At 44.5% G+C, this 27,810-nt stretch overlaps 1 protein-coding gene across 3 annotated transcripts in view; it reads right to left on the reverse strand.

Annotated features, from left to right (window-relative positions):
- Positions 1 to 27,810, reverse strand: part of LOC115463549 (RNA exonuclease 1 homolog) — a 307,692-nt gene that overhangs the window by 73,491 nt on the left and 206,391 nt on the right. For all 3 annotated transcript variants that reach the window (XM_030194179.1, XM_030194180.1, XM_030194178.1), the window contains one exon: positions 3,634 to 3,749. In XM_030194179.1, the coding sequence (XP_030050039.1) occupies positions 3,634 to 3,749 (116 nt within the window). The remainder of the gene's footprint in view (positions 1 to 3,633; positions 3,750 to 27,810) is intronic.

The following is a 27,810-nucleotide window of genomic DNA, read 5'->3' on the forward strand; positions in this document are numbered from 1 at the left end:
CTGAGGTGAACCCTTACAGAGTTGCTTTTAAGGCCAGACTTAGAAAAGTGAAGAAGTTATTCAAGCAGTTTTTGAGAAGGCAGGAGAAAGGAACTATACCAGATGGCAAACCTCTTCCACTTAAATGGTATGATCTTAGGGGAATCCTTCCTGGAAATACCATCATGCAGTTGGAGGCAGTCAACATCTAGGGATTGGAGGCTGGGAATGCAGAAGAGACCCCTCATGCTGTATGATGAGGATTAGGAAAGCACTCCAATCTCCACGGACCTTTGGAAAGCTAACTCCAGAAGTAGAGGGAACCATATCTGCCTTGGCCAGTAAGGAGTGTTTAGAATCATGGATCCCCAGTCCTGCTTGAGTTTCAACAAAGTTCTGTATGAGAAGTATGGGTGGCACATAAACAGAAGAGCCTGTCCCTCAATGCATGAGGAAGGCAACTGAGGCTAGTTTGCCACATGAGTCCTAGTCTGAAGTAATACCAAAAAACTTTGTTCAGATGAGTGGCAAAATTATCTACCAAGGAGGTGCTCCACTCTCAGAAGACCTTGTAGGCTACACCCATATTGAGACACCAATCTTGTGGTTGCATTACTCCAGTTTGTATGCCAGACTTGCTCTCTCTCACCAGTATCTGGCTCTGAGAACACCACCAAAGCTGTTTGTCCATTGCCACATCAACTGCTTCCTAACATATGAGATATGTGTACAGAATGACACAGGGACAAAGAATGTCCTTGTCCCTGTGGGTTCTGTCTCCGTCCCATCCCCATGGGCTCTGTCCTGATCTGCAGAAGCCTTGAACACTTATGATTTTATATTTAAATCTTTTTATTAAAGTATAAAAAGGAATATGCTGTGCAACTGTTTATAAATCATGAATAGAAAACAATAAAAATGAGCAACTTGTCTTCTTAGATGTATTGGTAGCAGGCATGTACAGGATCCCCTATGCAAATTTTGCTAGTTGTGACCAGGATGTTTCCAAAAATAAAAAATCAAAATACCATCTGCATCATTCAAAAATAAATAACAGTCCAATTCATTAACAAGCTTCAAAGTAGAAAATAACACAGGGGCGAAGTTTGTTCCCATTCCCATGGGCACTGTCCCCGTGTCATTCTCTAGACACGTGTGCCTCCCCTGCATGTTGACATAATATGTGGCAACCTGATTGTCTATCTGGAGGATAATTTGATGCATCGGATGATCCCTGAAAGCCAAGTTGTTCTTCCTAGTGAGACCACAGACCCTGAGGGTGGAGTCCACCTACATGGGTTCCCCAACCCAGGTTGGTTGCATCTATGGTTAGAATCTTGTGGGGTAGTAGAATTTGGATGGAAGTCCCTTTGTCAAATTAGATTGAATGGTCCACCACAAGAACTCCAAGAGAGATAGAGTAACTGTGATGACGTCAGCTATGTTCTCCATAGCCGGAGACGACTAAGCCAGTCTCAAATGGAGATGTGCCATGGGTCCTATGTGCACAGTAGAGGCCATGTGGCTTAATAACCTAATATTAGCTGAGCTGTAGCCTCCTGGCTTTGCCATAACTGGAGTGCAATGCGTCGGCGCGCAGGTCCAAGAGGAAGGCCATGGTCTGAGCCATGCCTAGCAGGGTTCCAATGAATTCCAATCTTTGCACTGGGGTGAGATCGGACTTTGAGTAGTTATCACAAACCCTAGTATCTCCAACACTGATTCAAGATCCTTCCTCTGACGTGCTCTTTTATCAGCTAATTATCTAGAGAGGAAAACACATGCACGCCCAAGTCTATGCTGCTATGCTGCAACTACTGCAACAAATTTTATAAATACTCTGGGAGTCAACAAGAGAGGCCAAATGGCAAGACATGATACCAGTAATGGTGTTTCCCTAGTCAGTCCGAGATATTTCCTGTGACTGGGATGTATCTAGATGTGGGTGTAACCATCTTTTAAATCCGGAGGGCATAGCAAATCATTTTCTTGAATCATGGGGGATTAAGATGCTCAGGAAAAACATCCTGAACTTTTCTTTGGCCAGATACTTGGTCAGGGCCCTTAGGTCTAGGATGGGATGGAATTCTCCTGTTTTCAGTAGCACCAGAAGTTCTTGGACTAAATCTCCCTCCCTTTTTGCCCCATGGTAGAACAAGCTAGAGTGCAGTGACCTGCAAAAGGGAAGTGAACTCCTCTAGAAGCAGAAGCAATTCCTGGTGCTGAGAACTCAACTTTAATGCTCTTGGTGGGGCAATTTGGGTATAACCTGGCTAGATGATTTTTAGAACCCATTGATCCAAGGTTACAAGGGGTTACCTTTCTTGGAAAAAATTCAGCCTCTCTTGTATCAGACTGCTGTGTGGAATGGCTATTTTTACTGCAGCGATGCTCTCCTGGAGCCAGTCAAAAGTTTGTCCTTTGCTTCAACTAGTGTGCATCCATACCCACCCAGCGATTCTCCTCGCTCCCCTACCCCCCCTCCAGCCATCCATACCCACCCAGCGATTCCCTTTGCTACCCTGCCCCCCCTCCAGCCATCCATACCCACCCAGCGATTCCCTTCTCTCCTCTGGCTCCACTCCAGCCATCCATACCCACCCAGCGATTCCCTTCTCTCCCCTGCCCCCCTCCAGGCATCCATACCCACCCAGCGATTCCCTTCGCTCCCCTGCCCACCCCCCTCCAGGCATCCATACCCACCTAGCGATTCTCCTCGCTCCCCTGCCTCCATTGCAGCAGCCGCAGTGAAAGGCCGCCTCTAGCCTTCCCTTCGTTTCCCGTCAGTGTCCCACCTTCGCGGAAAGAGGAAATGACGTCAGAAGAAGACGGACCACTGACTGGAAACAAAGAGAAGGCTAGAGACGGCCTTTCACTGCGGCTGCTGCAAAAGTAAATGATCAACGACGATTTAAACCCCCCAGAGCGTGGGAGATGAGGTAAGCATGGCTTGTGGCGCCCTCCTGCCATGCTTACCTCACTTACCGCCGGCTCGCCTGCCACAACAACCGGCTCACAAGAGCTCTTGCGAACCGGCTCCAGCACACCACGCCCTGGGGTACTGAGAGGAAGTGCAGGGCAAAAAAAAGGTGCCGGTACGCCATACTGTTGAGTACCGGCACAAAAAAAGCACTGCGAGTATTACTCAAATACTTACACTGCAACCCTGAAAACTTTAGAAGAATGACTGAGGAGTTTGGAAGCACAAGGAGGAAATTTTGTTGCAACATGACAATGCTAGGCCTCACTGCAGGAAACACCATAGAAGCAATCGTGAAGATGGGCTTCAGTCTTGCCCCATCCACCATTAAGGGAATACCTTCAGAACATCTGTTCAACTCAAAGAGATGGAAAGGATAGTGAACAACTGGTTGAATAATCAAGATGTGCAAGTTTTTTTTGTGACAGTTTCAAAAACTTGTAAATCGGCAGAAATGTGTGGCGAATGGTAGCAATTATGTAGAAAAGCAAATCATGCAATAGAGTTTCCAAGTTTCAAGCATAATTTGTTTTTTTATTCACAGTATCTTCATTTAAACAAAATTTATAAAGGTGAAGGTATTACTTTCCACTTAACCTTTGAAGAATCACTAGATCAGCTTTTAATATCTAACAAAGCATTTTAGTATATATTATAAAAATATTTAAACATACCTAGTATTATAGTCGATTATTTCGTTATCAGGCTTAACAAAAGTATCATAAACCATCTGTAGACTGGAATCAACCACTGTCACTCTAGTAAGCTCCAGACCTTGGGTCGTGTAGCACTGAGTAAAAAAAAAATAAAACCAGAAAAAAAAACAACAAAAAAACAGATTAAAATTGTTTGTTATTGAATTGTACTATTCAATAACAAAAGATCTTATGTGCAATTTGGGATAAGAAAAAAGACACTCCACATATGAATTTTAAAGGTAGAACCTTTGTCACAATTACCTAAGTAACCTTTTCACTACTGCGGTAATTTGGAATACAGATAATCAAATTTTAAAATTACATAAAATTTGCTGTGATCATAATCCCTCTTGGTTTAGCTCAATGTGAGAAATATTTGTAGCAGGTGTTATCTGTGGACAGCAGTATGTAAGCCCTCATCTGGGTAATGTTATCCAACAAATGCTTTTATAGCTCAGAAAAAAACAAAAACAACACTTCTTGATTCCCACCACACCTCCCTTTAACTGATCAATGAAACTACCACCCCTTCTAAACCACATGTCCACTAATGACAGACAGCAAATTGTGTTGCTGTTAGCGAGTAATAGTGTTAACTGGTAATGTCACACAGTTACACACAATGCTATAATGCTACATAAACTGTACATAATGTTGAATAAAATGATTGTTTACAAATGATATGTAACATAGTGATGGCAGATAAAGATCTGTATGGTCCATCCAGTCTGCCCAACAAAATAAACTCCATTTACTTGTTATGCGATACTTTATATATATATCAAGTTTGATATGTCCTTGCCATTCTCAGGGCACAGACCATATAAGTCTGTCAAGCACTCTTCTTGTACTAAAAATTCTGAAGCTAACGTCGAAGCCCCTTAAAATTTACACTCAAGCCCATCCCTATCTATTCAGTCACGATCAGGGTGCAGACTGTAGAAGTCTCCCCAGCACCGATTTCGCTTCCCAATTACCAGCGTTGACACCCAATCGCCACTAAGATTCCGTGGATCCATTCTTTTTAAACAGGATTCCTTTGTGTTTATCCCATGCATGTTTGAATTCCATTACCGTTTTCATCTCCACCACCTCCCGCGGGAGGATATTCCATGTATCCACCACCCACTCCGTGAAAAAATACTTCCTGACATTACTCCTGAGTCTGCCCCCCATCAACCTCAATTCATGTCCTCTAGTTCTACCACCTTCCCGTCTCCAGAAAGGTTTGTGGATTAATACCTTTCAAATATTTGAACATCTGTATCTGTAATAAGAAACTTTTCAGTCATTAGGTCACAGCCTTTGTCATGAAAAGCAAAGATACTTACCTGTAAGCAGGTATTCTCCGAAAACAGCAGGCTGATTGTTCTCACATGTGGGTTGATGCCTGCGGCAGCTCAGGAATCGGATATTTTTCAAGGAAAATAAATGTTTTTTACCAGAAAGTTTTGGCGTGGGAATCGCGTGCACCATACATGTGCGGACAACTTCCCGCCGTCGCACGAGCGTGTACCTCAGTTAAATCGAAAAGCAAACTAACAACTACAAAGGGAAGGTGGGCGGGTTTGTGAGAACAATCAGCCTGCTGTCCTCAGAGAATACCTGCTACAGGTAAATATCTTCACTTTCTTTGAGGACAAGCAGGCTGCTTGTTCTCACATGTGGGGTATCCCTAGCACCCAGGCTCATTCAAAACAATGAACACCGGTCAACTGGGCCTCGCAACGGCGAAGACGCAACATAGATTGACCTGAAACCATAAACAACTAACGGAGTGCAGTCTGGAACAGAACAAAAATGGGTCTAGGAGGTGGAGTTAGATCCTAAACCCCAAACAGATACTGCAGCACCGACTGCCCAAACCGACTGTCGCGTCGGGTGTCCTGCTGAAGGCTGTAGTGAGATGTGAATGTGTGGACTGATGACCACGTTGCAGCCTTGCAAATCTCAATGGAGGCTGACTAAGTGAGCCACTGACGCAGCCATGGCTCTATTATGAGCCGTGACATGGCCCTCCAGAGTCAGCCCAGTTTGGGGGTAAGTGAAGGATATGCAATAAGCTAGCCAATTGGAGACTGTGCATTTTCCGATGGCGACTCCCCTCCTGTTGGGGTCGAAAGAAACAAACAACTGGGCGGACTGTCTGAAGGGCTTTGTCTGCTCCACGTAAAAGACCAATGCTCTCTTGCAGTCCAAGGTATGCAAAATGCTTTTGCCAGGACGGGTATGAGGACGGGGAATGAATGTTGGCAAGACAATTGACTGGTTCAGATGGAACTTCGACACCACCTTTGGCAGGAACTTAGGGTGAGTGCGGAGGACTACTCTGTTGTGATGAAACTTAATATAAGGTGCATGCACTAAGGCCTGAAGCACATTGACCCTATGAGTTGAAGTAACAGCCACCAAGAAAATGACCTTCTATAGGAATTCAGTGGCTCAAAAGGAGCTTTCATCAGCTGGGTGAGAATGACGTTGAGATCCCGTGACACTGGTGGCGGTCTGACTGGGGGCTTTGACAAAAGCAAACCTCTCATGAAGCGGACTACTAGAGGCTCTGCAAGGCAATGATAAGCACTAATTGCACTAAGGTGAACTCTTACGGAGCTGATCTTGAGACCAGACTCCGATACGTGCAGAAGATATTCAAGCAGGGTCCGTGTAGGACAAGAAAGAGGATCTAGGGCCTTGCTGTCACACCAGACAGCAAACCTCCTCCATTTGAAAGAGTAACACCTCCTGGTGGAATCTTTTCTGTATGCAAGACTCAGGAGACACCCTCTGAAAGGCCCAAGGAAGCGAATTCTAAGCTCTCAACATCCAGGACATGAGAGCCAGATACTGGAGGATGGGATGTAGAAGCGACTCCTTGTTCTGGGTGATGAGGTCCTCGGAGGACAACTACAGAAGAAGAGAACCAAATCTGGCGCGGCCAGAAGGGTGCAATCAAGAACATGGTTCCGCAGTTTTGCTTGAGTTTCAGCAAGGTCTTCCCTACTAGAGGTATGGGAGGATACGCATACAAAAGGCCTGTCCCCCAATGCAGGAGAAAGGCATCTGATGCTAGTCTGTCGTGGGCCTGAAGCCTGGAACAGAACTGAGTGGCAAAAAGATCCACCGAGGGGGTGCTTAATGCTCAGAAGATCTTGCAGACAATGTCCATGTTCAGTGACCACTTGTGAGGTTGCATTATCCTGCTCAATCTGTCGGCCAGACTGTTTACACCTACCAGATAAGTGGCTTGGAGAAACATGCTGTGATGGCGAGCCCAAAGTCACATCTGGACGGCTTCCTGACACAGAGGGCGAGATCCGGTGCCCTCCTGCTTGTTGGTGTAGTACATGGCAACCTGTCTGAATCAATATGATTTGGTTGGACAGCCGATCTCTGTAACATAGTAGATGACGGCAGAAAAGACCTGCATGGTCCATCCAGTCTGCCCAAGACAAACTCATATGTGTATACCTTACCTTGAATTTGTACCTGTCCTTTTCAGGGCACAGACCATATAAGTCTGCCCAGCAGTATTTCCCGCCTCCCAACCACCAGTCCCGCCTCCCATCACCGGCTCTGGTACAGACCGTATAAGTCTGCCCTCCCCTATCCTCGCCTCCCAACCACCACCCCCCCCTTCCCCCAACTGCTCCGCCACCCAATTTCAGCTAAGCTTCTAAGGAACCATTCCTTCTGCACAGGATTCCTCTATGCATATCCCACGCATGTTTGAACTCCGTTACCGTTTTCATCTCCACCACCTCCCGCGGGAGGGCATTCCAAGCATCCACCACCCTCTCCGTGAAAAAATACTTCCTGACATCTTTCCTGAGTCTGCCCCCCTTCAATCTCATTTCATGTCCTCTCGTTCTACCGCCTTCCCATCTCCGGAAAAGATTTGTTTGCGGATTAATACCTTTCAAATATTTGAACGTCTGTATCATATCACCCCTGTTCCTCCTTTCCTCCAGAGTGTACATGTTCAGGTCAGCAAGCCTCTCTTCATACGTCTTGGAACGTAAATCCCATACCATCCTCGTAGCTTTTCTTTGCACCGCTTCCATTTTTTTAACATCCTTCGCAAGATACAGCCTCCAAAACTGAACACAATACTCCAGGTGGGGCCTCACCAACGTCTTATACAGGGGCATTAAAACCTCCTTTCTTCTGCTGGTCACTCGTCTCTCTATACAGCCTAGCAATCTTCTAGCTACTGCCACCGCCTTGTCGCACTGTTTCGCCGCCTTCAGGTCCTCAGATACTATCACCCCAAGATCCCTCTCCCCGTCCGTGCCTATCAGACTCTCCCCGCCTAACACATACGTCTCCCTTGGATTTCTACTCCCTAAGTGCATCACTTTGCATTTCTTCGCATTGAATTTTAATTGCCAAACGTTAGACCATTCTTCTAGCTTCTTCAGATCTCTTTTCATGTTTTCCACACCCTCCGGGGTGTCCACTCTGTTGGAAATCTTGGTGTCATCCGCAAAAAGGCAAACTTTACCTTGTAACCCTTCGGCAATGTCACTCACAAATATATTGAACAGAATCGGCCCCAGCACCGATCCCTGAGGCACTCCACTACTCACCTTTCCCTCCTCCGAGCGAACTCCATTTACCACCACCCTCTGGCGTCTGTCCGTCAACCAGTTCCTAATCCAGTTCACCACTTCGGGTCCTATCTTCAGGCCGTCTAGTTTATTTAAGAGCCTCCTGTTGGGAACCGTGTCGAAAGCCTTGCTGAAATCTAAGTAGATGACGTCCATAGCACGTCCTTGATTCAATTCTCCTGTCACCCAGTCAAAGAATTCAATGAGATTCGTTTGGCACGATTTCCCTTTGGTGAAACCATGTTGTCTCGGATCTTGCAACTTATTGGCTTCCAGGAAATTCACTATCCTTTCCTTCAGCATGGCTTCCATTACTTTTCCAATAACCGAAGTGAGGCTTACCGGCCTGTAGTTTCCAGCTTCTTCCCTATCACCACTTTTGTGAAGAGGTACCACCTCCGCCGTTCTCCAATCCCTCGGAACCTCTCCCGTCTCCAAGGATTTATTAAACAAGTCTTTAAGAGGACCCGCCAGAACCTCTCTGAGCTCCCTCAGTATTCTGGGGTGGATCCCGTCCGGCCCCATGGCTTTGTCCACCTTTAGTTTTCCAAGTTGTTGATACACACTCTCTTCTGTGAACGGCGCTCTATCCACCTCATTTTCAGGTGTACTTTTGCCAGTCCCTCTCGGTCCTTCCCCTGAAAGCCTTTGGACCATTCCAGATCACTCGCAATTCCAGGAGATTGATCTGAAGATCCTATTTCTGAAAGGACCAAGCTCCTTGAGTATGAAGCCTATCGACATAAGCCCCCCCACCCTAGGAGGGATGCATTCGTCGTGAGCACTTTTTGTGGCTGAGGAATTTGGAATGGGCATCCCAAGGTCAAATTGGTTCGAATCGTCCATCACTGCAGAGAATCCCAGAAGTCGGTGGACAGTTGGATCACATCCTCTAGATCTCCTGTAGCTTGACACCACTTGGAGGCTAGGGTCCATTGAACTGATCTCATGTGCAGACGTGCCATAGGCGTAACATGAACTGTGAAAGCCATGTGCCCCAGGAGTCTCAACATCTGCTGAGCCGTGATCTATTGAGACACTTGTACTAAGGACACTAGGAACAGGAGGTTGTCCGTCCTTGTCTCGGGAAGATAAGCACGAGCCATCTTTGTGTTCAACAGAGCTCCAATGAATTCCAATTCCTGAACTGGGGTGAAATGGAACTTGGAATAATTTATCATGAACCCCAGTAGCTCTAGCACCTGAAAAGTCGTTCGCACGGACTGCTGAGCACCTGCCTTCGAGGTGCTCTTCACCAGCCAACCGAGATAAGGGAACACATGCACTCCTAGTCTGCGTAGCAACGCTGCAACTACCGCCAGACACTTTGTGAACACTCTGGGTGCGGACGCCAGACCAAACGCCAGTACACAGTACTGAAAGTGCTGTGTTCCCAGCCGAAATCGACGATACTTCCAGTCCAGATGTGTGTGTAAGCATCCTTTAAGTCCAGAGAGCATAGCCAATCGTTCTCTTAAATCCTGGGAAGAAGGGTGCCTAGAGAAACCATTATGAACTTTTCTCGAACCAGAAATTTGTTCAGGCCTCTTAGGTCTAGGATGGGATACATTCCCCCTGTCTTTTTGTGCACAAGGAAGTACCTGGAAGAGAATTCCAGCCCTTCTTCCCCTGGTGGAACGGGTTCGACCGCACTGGCATTTAGAAGGGTGTAGAGTTCCTCTGCAAGTACCTGCTTGTGCTGGGAGCTGTAAGAATGAGCTCCCAATGGGCAATTCGGAGGTTTTGATTCCAGATTGAGGGTGAATCCTAACCGGACTATTTGAAGAACCCACCGGTCGGAGGTTATTATAAGAGGCCACCTTTGGTGAAAAAATATCAACCTCCCTCCAACCGGCAAGTTGTCCGGCACGGACACTTTTATTGAGGTTATGCTTAACTGCAGCCAGTCAAAAGCCTGTCCCTTGCTTTTGCTGGTGAGCAGTATGGGCCTTAGACGCACGCTGTTGATGAGAACGAGCGCGCTGGGGCTGAACCTGTGTAGGCTGCCGAGAAGCAGGAGTGTACCTATGCCTAGCATAGGAATAGGGAGCACTCCTCTTCCCTTCAAAATTCCTCCTAGATGAGGAGGCAGTAGCAGAAGACACCCGGTGGGGGAGAGAATCCATAGCATCATTATGCCTCTTGATCTATCAACAAGATCCTCTACGTTTACTCCAAAAAGGTTGTCCCTCCAGCAAGGAACAGCTGCCATCCGCTGATGGACAGAATGATCCAGGTCAGAGACACGCAGCAACAAGAGTCCTCCCCCATTCTCTATTTGTGTGGCAAACACTCTCATCAGCTCGTAACCTTGGGGTCATCTTCAACTCCTCCCTCTCTTTCTCTGCACATATTCAGCAGACTGCTAAAACCTGTTTCTTTCTCTATAAAATCACCAAAATTCGCCCTTTCCTTTCTGAGCACACTACCAGAACCCTCATCCACACTCTTATCACCTCTCGCTTGCTTCTCACAGGTCTCCCACTTAGCCAACTCTCTCCTCTTCAATTTGTTCAAAATTCTGCTGCATGACTAATATTCCACCAGTGTCGTTATGCTCATATTAGCCCTCTCCTCAAGTCACTTCACTGGCTTCCTATCCGTTTCCGCATACAGTTCAAACTCCTCTATCCTATAAGTGCATTCATTCTGCAGCTCCTCAGTACCTTTCCACTCTCACCTCTCCCTACATTCCTCCTCGGGAACTCCGTTCACTGGGTAAATCACTCTTATCTGCACCCTTCTCCTCCACCACTAACTCCAGACTCCGTTCCTTTTATCTTGCTGCACCATATGCCTGGAATAGACTTCCTGAGCCGGTAGGTCAAGCTCCATCTCTGGCCGTCTTCAAATCTAAGCTAAACGCCCACTCCTAACCCTTATTCACTTGTTTAGAACCCTTATTTTATCATCCTCACTTTAATATTCCCTCATCTCTTGTTTGTCCTGTTTGTCTGTCCTAATTAGATTGTAATCTCTGTCGAGCAGGGACTGTCTCATGTTCAAGTGTACAGCACTGCGTATGTCTAGTAGCGCTTTAGAAATGATAGGTAGTAGTAATAGTAGTAGTCTGCGCATCACTATACCTTGAGCAGCGATCCTGGATGTCGCGTCAAAAGTAACCCTGGCCAGGAACTTGAGACACGCCTTCTGCTGCCTGACCACCTGGCGAAAAGGCTCAGCCATCTCCATAGGGAGTGCATCAACCAAGCTGGACAGTTGACGTATCGAGTCCCGCAACTGGACGCTTGTGAAGAGCTGGTATGACTAGATCTTGGCAGCTCGCATAGCGGCCCGATACATCTTCCTCCCAAAAGAATCAAGAGTCCTAGCTTCTCTGCCTGGGGGCACCGAAGCATAGTCTCTAGTACCCCTAGCTCTCTTGAGGGCAGAGTCCACCACCATGGAACTGTGGGGTGACTGGAACCCCATCAACCCAGGTTCACCGTGGATCCAATACTGGGATTCAGCTTTTTTCGGGACCACAGGGTCAGACAGAGGGGCTGACCAGTTTTGCATAAGGACTTCCTTCAGTACCTTATGCAAAGGAACTGTCACAGCCTCTTTAGGTGGAGAATAATCCAGAACCTTGAGCATCTCAGTCCTGGGCTCATCCTCAACCTCCATTTCCCGGACAAAAGAGGAGAAGGACAGACTCTCCGGTGGAGACTGAACCTTCCCCTCCACCAGAAAGGAGACTGAGGGAATCCCATAGGACTCATCAGAAGAGAAGTACCTGGGATCTTCATCTGACTCCCACGAACGCTCCCGCTCAGTGTCTGATAAAACCTGAGTTAAGGTGCTTTGACGCCGAGGAACGATGTCCTCTGTGGCGATGCTGAGAAGCCAATACCCGGTCCAACTGCGGTGAAACTCCTTCCACCGATGTCGAAGGGGAGTCGACCTGGGTGGCAGCCAACGTCGATGCTGCAGGTGGCATCGCGGTCGGGGACCTCACCACAGGTAAAGGGCCAGACACCGCTGCAGCAAATGGTACAAAATGCGCAAGCACCCCGACACTGATGCTAACTGACGTAGCAGTCCCTCCAGAAGTTCTGGAAACAAGGCCGGGATGTGCTCGTCAAGAGCCACCATTTGAGAAGGCTGCGGGGTCGGTGGAGCAGGCGGTGTCAGAATCTGTGGAGGCTCGGGAACAGGTACCAGGCTGCTAGGAGACAGACGCATCGGCACCTCCTGTATCGAGGGGGAGCGGTCCTCTCGGCACAGATGCTTCTCGGGTGCCGAGTCTCTTGACACCCCGGAGCTCCCAGTACCATGTGTCGAAGGAGAACGATGATGGTGCTTCTTTGCCTTCGCTCGACGCACATCATCGAGACTCCTTGGTACCGATGAGGAAGACATGGAATCCTCACGTCTCCCCGGGGCCAGGTCAGACGAAGGGCAGTCCCGGGGGGCATATATAACAGGAGGCCTCGCGGTAGGTGGAGACCCACTCGACGCCTCACTGCTCCCAGCATGAACTGGTCTCTGATCAGCCATTACTTTTGCTCCCAACGTTCATGCTCCTGTCGATGCCGCCGACCTCAGTACCGATGTTGAAGGACCGGACTGAGCCCCAAAAAGCTTCTCTCATTGGGCTTTTCAAGACGCGTGGGTCTGTTTCTTCATACGAAGACACAGAATACAAGCGGCTGGGCTATGGTTGGGCCCAAGGCATTGGATACACCAGGTGTGGGTATCTGTACCTGAGATGGTCCGGTTGAAACAGAGTACAACGTTTGAAGCTGCTGGGTGTCTTTGATGACATGGAAGGAAAAATGGCATCGGCAAAATCAAATGACGCGATTGTACCAAAAAGAGAAGGCACAAAAAGGGAGTAAACCCGACCGCGCAGCCCAAAGGCCGACCTCGTCGAAAAGAAAGGAAACTTTAAAGGTGGAGAAAGAAATACGAAAACTACAGGAATTATAATTTTTTTTTTATATTGAAAGAAAAAGAATAACAAAACCATGTGAAAACAAAGCAAAAGTCTCGTAGAAAAGTTCTCTTCCTGGGCCTGAACGGAGCGCAGTGAAAACATTGCCATACCTAACCACGGAGAAAAAAAAAAGAACTGAGGTATACGGTCGTGCGACGGGCAGTCGTCCGTGCATGCGTGCCAGAACTCTCTGGCAAAAACCTTTTGTTATTTTGCTTGCAAAATATCCGATTCCTGGACTGCCGCACAAATTGACCCACATGTGAGAACAAGCAGCCTGCTTGTCCTCTGAGAAATATAATTATACAAATGAAGTAAAGGTAAAAACCTTACGTTTAATTTTCATTAGTTTCTGGTTCTAGGAGCCTCCTCTCCTGTTCCTCCCTACCACTCTGCATGCACATTCTAAAAAAGATATTTTACCACCTGTTCTAGTTACATTGTGTACATAAACTTTCCCTGTAACAAATAGTACATGGGAAAAGCCAAGTAGTGTTCTACCAATAGAGCATATAACCACCACACTGAATGTACAAAATCCCTGCAGTAATCTTGTCCTAAAACACTTTCTGCTAGTAACAGGGTTTAGTTTAGTTTTTTTTTAATTATTAAAGAGTGATACACTTTAAAACGCTTAGAATGAATGCCAGTCTGGTATCTGCTGCACATATAGCAAATGATACTTTTGCATTCGCAACAACTTGTCTTCATTCATCAACATTTCTGACGATGTGATGACCTAAGATATGTTGACGTGGGTCAGGCAACATCTTCAATATCTTCAATTACAAAGGTTTGCCTTGTAGGTGTTCTCTGGTAGATGAGATCTCACTGACAAGACCTTTTAAAGCCAAAAGCAGGATAGACACATGCGTGATCAACTCCAACAGATCTACAACTTTGCCATAGACCACTCAATGCAAACATCATGCACTGCACAGGGCTGCATCTACATAATTTACAAAATATGGCCACTGTTCTCTCTCTTCACAGCTATTCTCCATTTGGCAACAAAATTGCCCAAGTGATCCACTCCACCCCTGCTGGCATTGTAAACTGCTATCAGACACATTATAACACTTTCTCCAAGACCAAAGTCATAATCAAAATTGTCTTCTCCACCGGCACACATAAGAAACTGATACATAACTATCAGATGAAGAGAGGCACCATGCTTTGAAACCAAATTAAATCGGCTTCTTCAAGAACACCTGGCATCATCTGTTAATTAATACTCAGGATGTGTGAGCACACCAAATTTAGAAAAATGTGTTCAGCAAATCCGCATAGTGACATATCTAACTACTTTCTGTCCTGTTGAATGACAGTGCTCTCACAAACGTAGGTTTCTCAATGTCTCTGTCTCAATATGTTTTGTTGACTCAAAGCATCAATTTTTACATTGCCGTTTTCGGCATTCTCCCAGTATATATCTTCCACCTCAACAGCTGGTGATAGCCGAGAAAGTGCCATAATTGAAATGTTTCGCATCAAAGCTGTTTTAATTTTATTGCTGAGTATACCTTATAATCTAATTTGCTATAAAGTTGATAACCATCAAAAAACCCTGAAATAAATCATTTTACAGACTAGATTAGCTGTAAAGGGTCATGGATTCGATATACTGCTTTTTTTCTGTCGTACAACCAACTCAGTTTACATTATATCCAGGTACTCTTCTCATTATTGGCTGGCTGTGAACTGTATACTGTTTCTGCCACATCCACTGAATCCTTGGTAGCACTGGTTCTGTGGCAAACACTAGATTTGGATTTTACCTCACCAGGGTCTTCAGATTCAGACTTGTCTGAAGAACTGCAGACATCTTTTACCTGGTTTGCATCGCTTTCTTAAGAGGCACCTTTTGTTTTGGAAGATTCCTTGTGATCAGGGCAAGAAAAATATTTTAAAATTCTGCATCTCTGAAGCCTGTAAAAATCTAAATTAAAATTTCTGCTAGTAAACACAACCAGGATCATTGGTGCACACTCAGCAACGTAAGTAGGATATATCAGTGTACAGCACTGTTACTCTCTGACATTGCAAAAATGGAACGTTCAATTTGCACCAAGTACACACTTTAATGCTGAAGTATTTTGTATAATATATAGTATTTTATGTTTCAGTCATTTTTATTGATGACTTCTCACTTAAAACATATTCCACTTTCTAAATATACAAGAACTTAGGCATGCACATATAGGTTTGTCAACTAATACATAGAACTACATTTGTCATCAAATTTTTGTATTAATTCCTCCCCCCCACCCCTTGATGCAGGAATTAGCAATATATACTAGCATTACCTAACCCAACATGTTTCAGGAATCCTGGGGAAAACACAACCTTACTTCCTACTATTTACAATGAACCTTTTGCCACCCTTCCTTCTTCCTACTTGTCGTTAAGTTTAACATTTTAAGTTTGCCAACTTTTTAACAATCATTTAGTATAGCAATCCTTCCAATATTATCAAAACTACCGTGCGGGAACATCCCTAATTAACTACTAATCTCCATACTTTCCGATTGGTCTGATTCTAATCCCGGTTCGATTCTCCCTCCCTCCCCCCTACGTACATCCCATTCCATCCCCCCACTCCACCCCTTCTCTCTGCAGTTAGTAATTCAATCTCTTATTTATTTGTCCATCTAAGTTCAAATATTTAACAGATAGCTTCTGGCCTTCGGGTTCATGGTATCCCAAAGTGGGCTCCATCTTTGCTGGAATTTGATACCTTGGATAGCCTCAAATCCTTTTATGCCCATATGTTCCATACGGAGCATAAACAGCATTCGGGCGCGCCATTGTTGCCACGTGGGGTATTTGTGGGATATCCACTCCGCCAAGATAGACTGTTTTCCAACAATTATGGCCCTTTGCACAAACGTAGTATATCCCGTTTGTTTTGAGGGTCCCAGGTTAGGGTGTCCAAACAGCAGGTCTGGGTTACAATACCATCTCTGTTTCCACATCCTGGCGACCTGAGTGGTGATCAACTTCCAGAATCTCTGGACACCAACACAGGTCCAAAACATGTGGCCCAAGGTCGCCCCACACTTTCCACATTTTGGGCATTCCCCCCACGGTGAGAGCCCCATGTGAAAGGCTCTACGCGGAGGAATGTGCAAATGTAGAGCCATTTTATATTGTAATTCCCAATGTTGCGTCAGATCCGTTATTTTTCTGATCGCCAATATGTGGGATTTCAGCTGCGCTTCTGTGACCGTTGCTTGGAGGTCTGTTGACCACAATTGCGCCAATTTACGATATTCCAACTCTGGGACCGTGTCTCGTATATGCCTATGGTGATAAGACATTGGCACTCTATGTTGTGATTCAAGAGAGAAAGCTGATGATATTTCCTCTTGAACGTCTTCTGTCAGAGACGTCCATGGTAATGATGATATGTAATGGTGCAATTGTGTATAGTAGATCTTGTCACTTTCTGGAATGTCATATTCAACTTGCAGGTCCTGAAATGATTTCACGTGACCCTCCCTGGTCACCACCTGTAGCAAATATACAATTCCTTTAGTCTTCCATCTTTGAAATACTGAGTACATCTGTCCTGGTATAAATGCGTGATTATCACATATTTGCATGTACGGTGTTACCTTGGGGGCAAAAGTGATGTAAACGGCAGATCCACCCCCAAACTGCTCTTGCAGTCTTCAGGATCCCAGAATATTGTAAGGCTGGCGGTTTAGGTGCTCCCGTCCCATGTAGATGGTTGCTGAAGTGAGTCCCCAATGAGAGGCTCAACTCCAGAATTGTGTTGGCATAGTCGTTAGTATTCCTATACCAGTCATTGATTGTCCTCATACCGCTGGCGACATTCAAATATCTCAGGTTTAGAAGGCCAAGTCCTCCATACTCCACTAGTATACTTAGTCTGGAGATCGGGAGACGTGCCTTTTTCCCTTTCCAGAGGAACTTCTGCAGCTGTGAGTTATGAATTCGTTCTTCCTTCCGTTGCAAATAAATCGGGATGGTTTGGAAAATGTAAATCCACTTGGGCGCTACTATCATATTGTATAAAGCAATCCGCCCTAGCAGGAAAACCGGAAGTGTAGCCCAGGCTTGTAGCTTTGTTTTACTTTCAGCCAGTAACCTTTGTATGTTTAGTTCATATAAGCATTCTAGATTAGTTGGTATTTGCACTCCTAGATATTGGATGGATGTTTCTGCCCACCGAAGGGGGAATTTAGTTTTCCAACCTGGGTGCTCTCCTTTCACGATTTCAAGGGCCGAGGACTTGGCCAAGTTCAGTGTGAAGCCCGAGATTTTGCTGAAACGTTCAATCTCTGCAAGCAATGTCTTCATGGACCCAGGTGGGTCCATCACTGTTAATAGTAAGTCATCTGCAAATGCCATCACTTTCACCTCCTGCCCAGCCACTGAGATTCCTTTAATTTCATTCTTTTTCCTAAGCGCACAGAGCAGTGGTTCCATTGCTAGTACAAATAAGGCCGGTGAGAGGGGGCAACCCTGTCTAGTGCCTCTTAATATTTCGAACCCCTGTTCTCTTATGCCATTTACCAAAACACTAGCTCCCGGGTTGCAATAGAGAGTTTGGACTGCCTGCTGGAACCATCCTGTTACTCCTGCTGCTGTTAATGTGCAAAATAAGTAGTCCCATCCAACCCGGTCAAATGCCTTGTCAGCATCCAGGCTAACCACTGCAGCTGGGTCCCCTTTTCCCTGGCCTGCTGCCATTGCTAGGAGCAGGCGGCGTACATTGTGTGTCGCCTGCCTACCTCGTACAAACCCAACCTGATCCTTGCCTACTAGTTTGGGTAGAATTTGCGCCATTCTAGCTGCCAACATCCCCGCTAGTAACTTGGTGTCAACATTTAACAATGATATCGGTCTATAATCCTCTGCCTTATCTAAAAGCTTCCCTGGCTTTGGTATTAAAGTGATTAAGGCGTGATTAGCGTATTGAGGGAAGCGCCCTTTTTCCATCACTGCTCCATAATAGTCTAGCAGGGCCACTTGTGCATCCAGAGGGAGTGTCTTATAATATTCCCCTGTATACCCGTCAGGACCCGGGGCCGAGCGAAATGTCAGCCTCTTAATCGCCTGTTGCAATTCCTTCAGAGTCAGGGGGGAGGTAAGCATACCTGATTCCTCCTCTGTCAATGTTGGCAATCCTGCCTATTCTATGTACTCTCGCATTTGCTCTGTATGTGGCTTTGCACCGGACGCATAAAGGGATTCAAAATATTTCGTAAAAATCTGTCCTATTTCTTTTTGGCTTGTTGTTAGCTTACCTCGGGTATCTCTCAGTGCAGTCACCACCCTAGGCCCTCCCCAATTCTTTATTACCCTGGCCAGTAATCGACCTGATTTATTTCCAAATTGTTGTAACTTATATTTGTAATAAAGAGCAGACCTAGTTTCAGTCTCGTGGATTAGGGAATTTAATGTTATTTGTATTGTTTTTAAAGTTTCTAATGATTGTGGGGTGGGTTTATTCATGTGCACTTTTTTGGCACTACCAAGTTGTTGTTCTAGTCTTAATATGTTCGCCACCCTACGTTTCTTCTTTATGCTACAGTACGCTATGATGTCTCCCCTCAAAACTGCTTTCAAGGCAGACCAGTACAAGGCCGGATCTGTCTGGGCATGCTCTTCGTTATTATGCGCATAGTCCTTCCATTTATTTACCAAGTATTCCTGGAATTGGGGGTCTGTGTGTAGATAGGCTGGGTACCTCCATCCTACCCCTCCCATCTCTTCCATTGGGAATTCCATATCCACCCAAACTGGAGTGTGGTCCGAGATCTCCTCGGGTCCTATTGAAGCCGCCTTTACAAACGGGAACATGGCTCGCTCCATCAGTATATAATCTAACCTCGCTAATGTTCCATGGGCTCTTGAACGGTGTGTATAATCTTTCTCCCCGGGGTGCAGTGTCCTCCACACATCCAATAAGTTTAATGTCTGCATGAACCCTGGGAGTGCTCCAGCCCTCGGCCCCGAGTAGGGCGTGGAGGTAGGGTTAGAAGAGTCCTCTGCAGGGTCTAGGACTAAATTAAAGTCTCCCACTACCATCATCTTAGTACTTTTACTTTGTAAACATTGATTCCCGAGGGTCCCCAGGAACCCGGGGTCATGCTCCGTGGGGCCATATACTACCACTAGCAGAAATTCGACCCCTTGCAACCATACCCGCAGGAAGAGAGGGCGTCCCTGTTCCCTTTCACCACCTCAGTCACTTTGTATGCCAGCCCTTTTCTGAATAACACTGTCACCCCACCTTTGCGTCCTTTGGAGGCCACTGCATAGCATTCTCCTACCCAGGATCTTTGTAATTTCGTATGTTCTAGGTCACTTAAACGGGTTTCTTGTAAACAAGCTATATCTGCCCTGTGCCTTTTTAAAGCTGTTAATATTTTATTTCTTTTTATTGGGGACGTGATTCCCCCAACATTCCAAGTGACTGTTCTTACAGGCATGGCAACATTAGGATTTTATTAGCCCTATCTTCCACTCCCTCCGTGATGCACTCCGTATTAATCTTGTCTAAAGTAAGGCCCTGCCACGTTCTGCCCTCTGATTCAACGGAATTTGTCCACCATCCAGCCACTAAAAGGGGTTTATTTCCTACTTTCTGAAGAGAGTCCCTTACCCTTCCCCCCCCTTCCCATGCTCCCAAAATCCTAATTATACCCCGTTCCATCCACCTAACTAGTCAGGTGACAAGGGAAGACCCCGGTTTGTGCCAAGGACCCCCGGTTCCACATTCCGTGTGACCCGTGTATTTCTTACAAGTTCCTTCTTTTAATCATATTTTTCATATCTCACCGTCTACTGTGCACTTAGGACTAATCTCAAATTGCATCAATTACCTTATTTTCTAGTAATTGTTTCTGGGCTTCTGATGCTGTCTGAAAGGTCTGCCATTTTTCTTGGTAGAAAACTTTGAGCTGGGCAGGGTACTGGAGTGCAAAACGCATTTTCTTGTTTGTTAATGCTGAGCACAGCGGGTGGTACAACTTCCTCTTCTCTTGCACCAAAAGGGAGAAGTCCTGAAATATTAAAATGTTCTTTCCATTATATTTAAGGGAGTCTCTTTTCATCTTGAAGCCCTGGAGGACTTCCACCTTATGTTTATAATTCAGAATTTTTGCCACTAAAACATGTGGCCTGTTTCGCTCTGTATTTTTCCGGCCCACGCGGTGGGCTCGCTCAATCAAGAAAGGGCCCATGGTGTCCGTTCTTTGGACAGCCAACCTTCGAGCCACGTGTCTAAGTTCTTCTCTGGCAGTGACTCGTCCAAGCCCACAAGTCTAATAATATTCCTACGTGCCCTATTTTCATATTCGTCGAGTAGGTTTCTTTGGTCCTTTAGTTGTTGTTGAAGGCTGGCGATATCAGGGCCGTAGCCTCGGGAGTCATCCTCTGTAGCTGATAGTCTAGTTTCCAGATCTCCTACTCGGATACCTAATCCATCCAACGTCGTTTGGTAAGCCTCCAATTTGTTATTTAACTCCGTCCATTTGGGAGTCCAGGCTTTTTCTATCGCTAAGGTGAGCTGCGTTAGCTGTGTCTCTGTGAACGCTGTTCCCGGCGGGGTTGATTCCTCCGCCATCTTGACGTCTCCGCTGCTCACTTTGTTTTTCTTTTTTTGCTGTTTTTTGCGCCATTCCTGCTGGAGAGCTTTTGAGGAACTTTTCCATACATCGATATTATTCAATGTGGGTCTGTTATTTCGCCAATTATTATTTTGTTAGAGTCGGGGGTCTCAGAGCCTCGGCAGTGCTGCTCCTTAGCTCATGACGTCACCGGAAGTCTCATAATATATAGTATTTTAAAAACACCAACTTTTGTACTTAAAACAATCCTCCTTGCAGAATGCACCAATAGTAGACATGTACAGATTTTTTTTTAATGCACATGTATTCCAAAATGTTTCACACAGCAGTTTGGGTTATAATTAGCAACTTAACCCAAGCACATAGTGTAAATCTACTGGTTCTATATTTAGATACAATGTACTGTATATAGGTAATATAAAGTACTGACTGATTTTATGGAACCTGGAAAAGGTTGCATTGTGAAAACACAATGTTAGCTATAAATGAATGTTACAGGAGCCCATGCTTTAATTTTAAAAAGACAAGACTACTACAATTCCCCTTTTAAAATGTACGAAAATCCCAAAAGATTCAGAACACCACTGTTGAAAGAGGGATTATGCAAGTATCTGATCCCACCTTCCAACTCACATCCACAAGCAAATTCCATGACTTATGATCTACTATTACAATTAACAGGAAAATATTTCAAAAGTTACTTAGAATGAAATGAAAGAATGGGGTGGCCCTGCCCCAAACAATAGATAGAGGTATATCTTCAAAGCACTAAGACTTACAAAGATACATGGAGGGGCATTTTCAATTTGATGTCTAAGTCCAACTTTGGACGTTTCTCTCAAAACATCCAAAATTCAAGTGGGGAATAAAGCCATTTTCAAAACAGAAAAACGTCTTTTTTTCTCCCGAAAATGGTTATTTGCTAGATGTTTCTTTTTTTTTTTTCCCAAATATTTTATTAATTTCCAAGAATACAAATAACAGGAAAACAATGGTGGAAAAACATAGGAAGCAAGAAACACAACAGGTGGGAAAGGAAAAAAGAGAAAGGAAAGAAGAGAAAAAAGGAGGGGGAAGCATCCAGGTGTTTAACAAATAAGTCCTTTGTACTGGTTTAAGGTGTGGCCTGAATAGTTTGGACGTAGTTGTCCAAAATAGACCAAATTTTTTTCTTAGATACTATCATCCGACTTTTAGCAGCCATGGCGAGCTCAAACTTCTGATGCTGCAGGACTGTATTCCACCAGAAATGAATATTCAGCAACTGTGCGTTTTTCCAGTTTTGCAAAATATGCCGTTGAGCAATAAGTGAGGAGAATGTCCAATAGTTTTGATTGCAGGGAGGTCAAATCAAAAGTTGCATGAACGAACTTAAAAATTACAATTGAATAAGTCAGGTCATCAGTTATGGGCAAATGTTTTTGTATAATATTCCAAACAGCCTTCCAGAATTGAAAGATCAGAGGACACTCGTAAAACATATAAGAGAAAGTGTCCACTTGCAGCGAACAGTGCCAACATTTGTCTGATGAGCTCAGGCCAGCAGTAGCAAGTTTTCGAGGAGTCCAATTGGTTTTATGATATTAAAAAAACAGACTGTAAAACCGCTGCAGAGGAAAGAGGTTTCATAACTTATTTGCTAGATGTTTCTGTGCTCCGTGTATTTATCTTTTTGATCAATTTTAAAAAAAAAACCCGGTTGGGGTCGTGCAGGACAGATCAATAACGAAGAATATTAGACGAATTCTGACATCATTGGAGCATTTAAGGCCATACTAAAGAACAAGCTTTAGTTTTGACGCCGAAAAGGCGTTCGATCAGGTGTAATGGCCTTTTTTGTATTCGGTGATGGAAGAATATGGATTACCTTAACGTATAATGCTATCTCTCCATTAATTCGATACACTATCACCGTGATAATTTGTACTTGGTATGACTGAGTCCCGTTAGCTATCTTCTTTTCACCAGGTATTAGAGATGCCTATTATATCTATCTGTTCGTTTAGTGCAATATACAAGCTCATTTTCAAAGCACTTAGCCTCCCAAAGTTCCATAGAAACCTATAGAACTTAGCCTCCCAAAGTGCTTTGAAAATATGCCTGATAGTCTCTCTCCCATCTTATGTCTTAGGCTTCTGGCATTTGCATAAAGACAATTTAAACAATGTTTGTCGTACTGATTTACAACTTGCTTAGCAGTTGACTGATAATTTGCAATCTTGAAAATTTGTCTGCTTTTTATTTAAAGACATCTGGTCTACTATGGTCTTTACTGCAACCTCACTATCGGTATGCCCTACCTTTCCTGTTTTGGTGATATCTTTGAAAGATACCTTATTCTGAACCATGTGCTTTTTGAACTACTGTTGGCCTTCCCCCAGTTTCTAGCTTAAAAAGCGGTTCTATCTCCTTTTTAAATGCCAATGCCAGCAGCCTGGTCCCAGCCTGGTTAAGGTGGGAGCCCATCCTTTTGGAATAGGCTCTCCCTTCCCCAGAATGTTGCCCAGTTCTTAACAAATCTAAAACCCTCCCTCTCTGCACCATAGCCTCATCCACAAATTGAGACTCTTGGGCCCTGCACGTGGAATGAGAAGCATTTCTGAAAATGCTATCCTGGAGAATATGGATTTCAGCTTTCCACCTAGGAGCCTAAATTTGGCTTCCAGAACCTTCCTCCTACATTTTCCTATGTCATTGGTACCTACATGTACCAAGACAGCTGGCTTCTCCCCAGCACTATCTAAAATCCTATCTAGGTGACGCACGAGGTCTGCCACCTTTGCACCAATCAGGCAAGTGACCAGGCGATCCTCTTGTCCACCAACCACCCAGCTATCTACATGCCTAATAATTGAATATCCAACTATAACAGCCATCCTAATCTTTCCCTCCTGGGCAGAAGCCCCTGAAGATCCTCGGTGCAAGATATTGTAACCCTTGGAGGACAGATCCTGGCTACAGGATCACTTCCTGCCTCTCTACAGTGATGCTCTCCCTTCAAGAGACTTCTCTCCTCCATGGCAACAGAGGTTGCCAGACTGGACGTGGGACTTCTCTACTACGTCCCTGTAGGCCGCCTCTATAAACCTCTCTGTCTGCCTGAGCTCCTCCAAGTCTGCTATTCTAGCCTCCAGAAATCAGATCCGTTCCCCGAGTGCTAGGAGCTCTTTGCAACAAGTAAACATAAGACTTCTCACCAACTAGGAGATAAACATACAACACTCAGGTGTCAATGCACAGAACTCCCACATTGTAGGGAACAGTGCCTGCTTTATACTGCCAGAGCGACACAGAAAACCACCGTGCCAATGCTAATTGTATTCAAATTTATATACAGCGAAACTGCGCTAATCCAAATGCAAAGCAGTTGGGATGTACGCAGATTTAAGTTCACACACGGATACAAGCCTACACCACCACAGCTCTTCCGTGCATGTGCAGTAGGAGGTTCACATCATGTGTGTACAGCAAGTGTGTCAAACAGCGTAAATACTGCTGAAAAAGTGCTGTAAAATAAAGAGGCTTTTTGACAGCTTGTAGTTCTGTGTGTTGGTCTCTTGTCTTTGCATTTCACTGCACATTTGCTTATGAGTATCAGAACCTCAGTGCAAAAGACTGGCTAGCTCCCACTTCCCTGTTGGACTGCTGCCTGCATCTTATTGGTGATTTCTTTTTTTTTTTTTATAATTTCACAAATAATTACAAGATGTTCTTGTTACAGAAAACTCAGAAATAACAAAACTCACATAAGGAATTACAATTATATTAAAAGAAACAATATTTCCCATCTTAGACCACCATCTCATTAAGGGGGGAGTCAAATAAATTGAGGAGAACACAAACAAATTAATTATCATATTTAGGCAATAGGAACTAGACCGCCCCATGGGTAATTAATACTATACTATTTCCCTTAATCCAAGAGGTCATTTGGCAATCTTCTTCAATTCAACAAAGCTTTTCAATTGTTCAGGTTCATAGAAAATGTACTTATTATCCAAATATTTGATTAAGCATTTACACGGATAAGCTAGCAAAAAGTTAGCTCCCAATGCTTTAACTTCATCTCTTAATAGTAGAAACTCTCTACTTTTTTCCTGAGTATATCTGGTAACATCCGGGTAGATCCACAAATGAGATCCCAAAAAAGGTTTTTGAGCATTTTTAAAGTACAATTTCATAATTAAGTTTAGGTCCTGCTCAAAAACCAAAGAAACTAACAGGGTTGAACGAGTATTAATTTCAGGCAATGAATTTTCAAGAAAAGCTGTCAAATTTTGTAGTCCATATTCTTGTATTTCCTACACTTCTGATTTTCTCCTTTGCTCCTCCATTTTCTTCTGTGGAATTGGAAGGTAATATATTTTATTTATAGGAGGAATCATCTCGGGGGAACAATTAAGAACCTCAGTAAGATATTTCTTGAATAATTCCAGACCACTCAATTCAGTCATTTTAGGGAAATTTAATACTCTCAAGTTGAGTCTCCTAATGTAATTCTCCAACTGGTTTATTTTACTATGGATAACAGTTTTATCCTTAATCAAGGAAACAGTTGTGTTTTTTAAAGAGGAAATCTCTTGTTGGAAAAAGGCATTCTGCTTACTAGTATCTTGTTTTATTTTTTCAATAGAGTCTTGTAGGGAATCTACCTTGGTTACCAGAGAGGTAGTATCTGCTGCAGCTTTTAAAACTGTTTGATTTAAAGTTTTTAACATTGCCCATATGGCCTCTAGGGTTACCTCCGTGCGAGCTTCCTGCTCCTGTTATTGAACATCTCTCCCGCTCACTCCCTCCGCTGAAAATTCCCCAGAGTCTACTTCAGACGCCGCCGAAGATTCTGCCGCGTCTCGGTGGCTCGCGGTACACGGAGGGAGGGAAATATCCGGTGAGGATAAAGTGATGGCATCTTGTCCCAGGGAAGTTGACGCTCCGCCGATCCCTTTCACAGCGGGACTCCTCACCTCTATCGCCCGTGGGGTGCTTGTAGCGAAGCCGTTGAGGGTCAGTTGGACCGATTGTGTGGTCATCGCTGCGGGTGGTAAGCTCTTGACCACCCCTTTCCTTTTAGTGTGGGGCATTTTGAGTGCGGAAATCTTAGTTTTCGGAAACAGGAAAAAAGTCCACAGAGACTCGACGGACGCTCTCAAGCTGCGTCCGCCATCTTGAAACTCCCCCTGCTATATCCTATTGGTGATTTCTTAATTAAGTTGCTAATGGAGTGGGGATATGTAAAATGAAGTGCCCAAAGATTGCTAGTTATATGCTAGGCTGTGCTAATATTTAGTTTTTATTATTATTTTAAAAGTTAGTAGGTTCCCCTCTATGAATCTAAATAGACAATTTCAAAGAGCTAATAACTTGCTGATAGAGATGCCCCAATTAAATTTGTAGCCACTTAATAGGACCAGATTACAAAGATGCACATAAACTCTACCAACTTGTGAATAAACTAATAGACACAACACCGGTTACCACAGCCAGCACAGACACCCCATCGGCAGACCAACTTGCCAAATACTTCAATGAGAAAATTATAAAACTTCGATCCACATTACCACTCAATATCACTGATCACAAAAAATTTATGGATTGCCTGGACCCCACTCCCGGTGAATACCCAGCAGATCGAACCTGGAATGACTTCGATCTGCTAACCGAAGAAACCATCACTCAAGCACTCAACAAATTCTCCAAAACCCACTCCAAACTGGATATTTGCCACAGTAGCCTAATAAGGTTCGCCCCCAAATGCTTCATAACAGACCTTACGTCACACCTGAACTACATGCTACAACACAGACTTTTTCCCGAGGACAAAAGGAATATATTACTTACACCCATACCCAAAGACAAAGAAAAAATTAAATGACACAACCAATTATCGACCAGTTGCATCCATCCCCCTGATAGTAAAACTAAGGAAAGTATAGGTACCAAACAACTCACCAATTATCTAAACAAATTCACAATACTACAGGAATCACAGTCAAGATTTCAATTCAACCATAGCACTGAAACAGTGCTAACCATGCTCATAACCAAATTTAAACAAATAATTGCAACTGGAAACAATGTGCTACTCCTACAATTTGATATGTCCAGCGCGTTCAACATACTCTCGAACATCCTAGACTATTTCGGGATTGGACGAAATGTACTAAGATGGCTTAAAGGTTTCTTAACAGCAAGAACCTATCAAGTGATTTCAAACTCAAAAATGTCAATACCATGGAAACCTGAATGCGGAGTACCACAAGGATCACCGCTCTCACCAACCCTTTTTAACTTAATAATGACAACTTTAGCCAAATCGCTTTCCAACCAAGGACTCAACCCGTACATCTATGCAGATGATGTCACGATATACATCCCGTTCAAACAAGACATAACCGAAGTCACAACTGAAATCACACTCAGCCTCCAAATAATGAACTCATGGGCAGACTCATTCCAACTAAAGCTAAATGCAGAAAAAACACAATGCCTCATCCTGTCCTCACAATACAACACAAACAAACCCAATATCATAAACACCCCAGACTACACCCTTCCGGTCTCAGACAGCCTGAAAATTCTGGGAGTCACAATTGACCAAAATCTCACACTCTAAGACCATGCGAAAAATACAGCAAAGAAAATGTTCTACTCAATGTGGAAACTTAAAAGAATCAAACCTTTCTTCCCAAGGGAAGTATTCCGCAGCCTAGTACAATCAATGGTGCTAAGTCATTTAGACTACTGCAATGCCATTTATGCCGGATGCAAAGAACAAATCATCAAGAAGCTTCAAACCGCTCAAAACACAGCAGCCAGACTCATATTTGGGAAAGCAAAATACAAAAGCGCCAAACCCCTAAGAGAAAAACTACATTGGCTCCCACAAAAAGAACAAATTGCGTTCAAAGTTTGCACCCTGGTCCACAAAATCGTCTACGGGGAAGCTCCAACCTACATGTCAGACCCTATAGACTTGTCTATTAGGAACGCAAAAAGATCACGC

The sequence above is a fragment of the Microcaecilia unicolor genome, chromosome 2 (genome assembly GCF_901765095.1).
Source record: "Microcaecilia unicolor chromosome 2, aMicUni1.1, whole genome shotgun sequence".
Taxonomy (NCBI): Eukaryota; Metazoa; Chordata; class Amphibia; order Gymnophiona; family Siphonopidae; genus Microcaecilia; species Microcaecilia unicolor.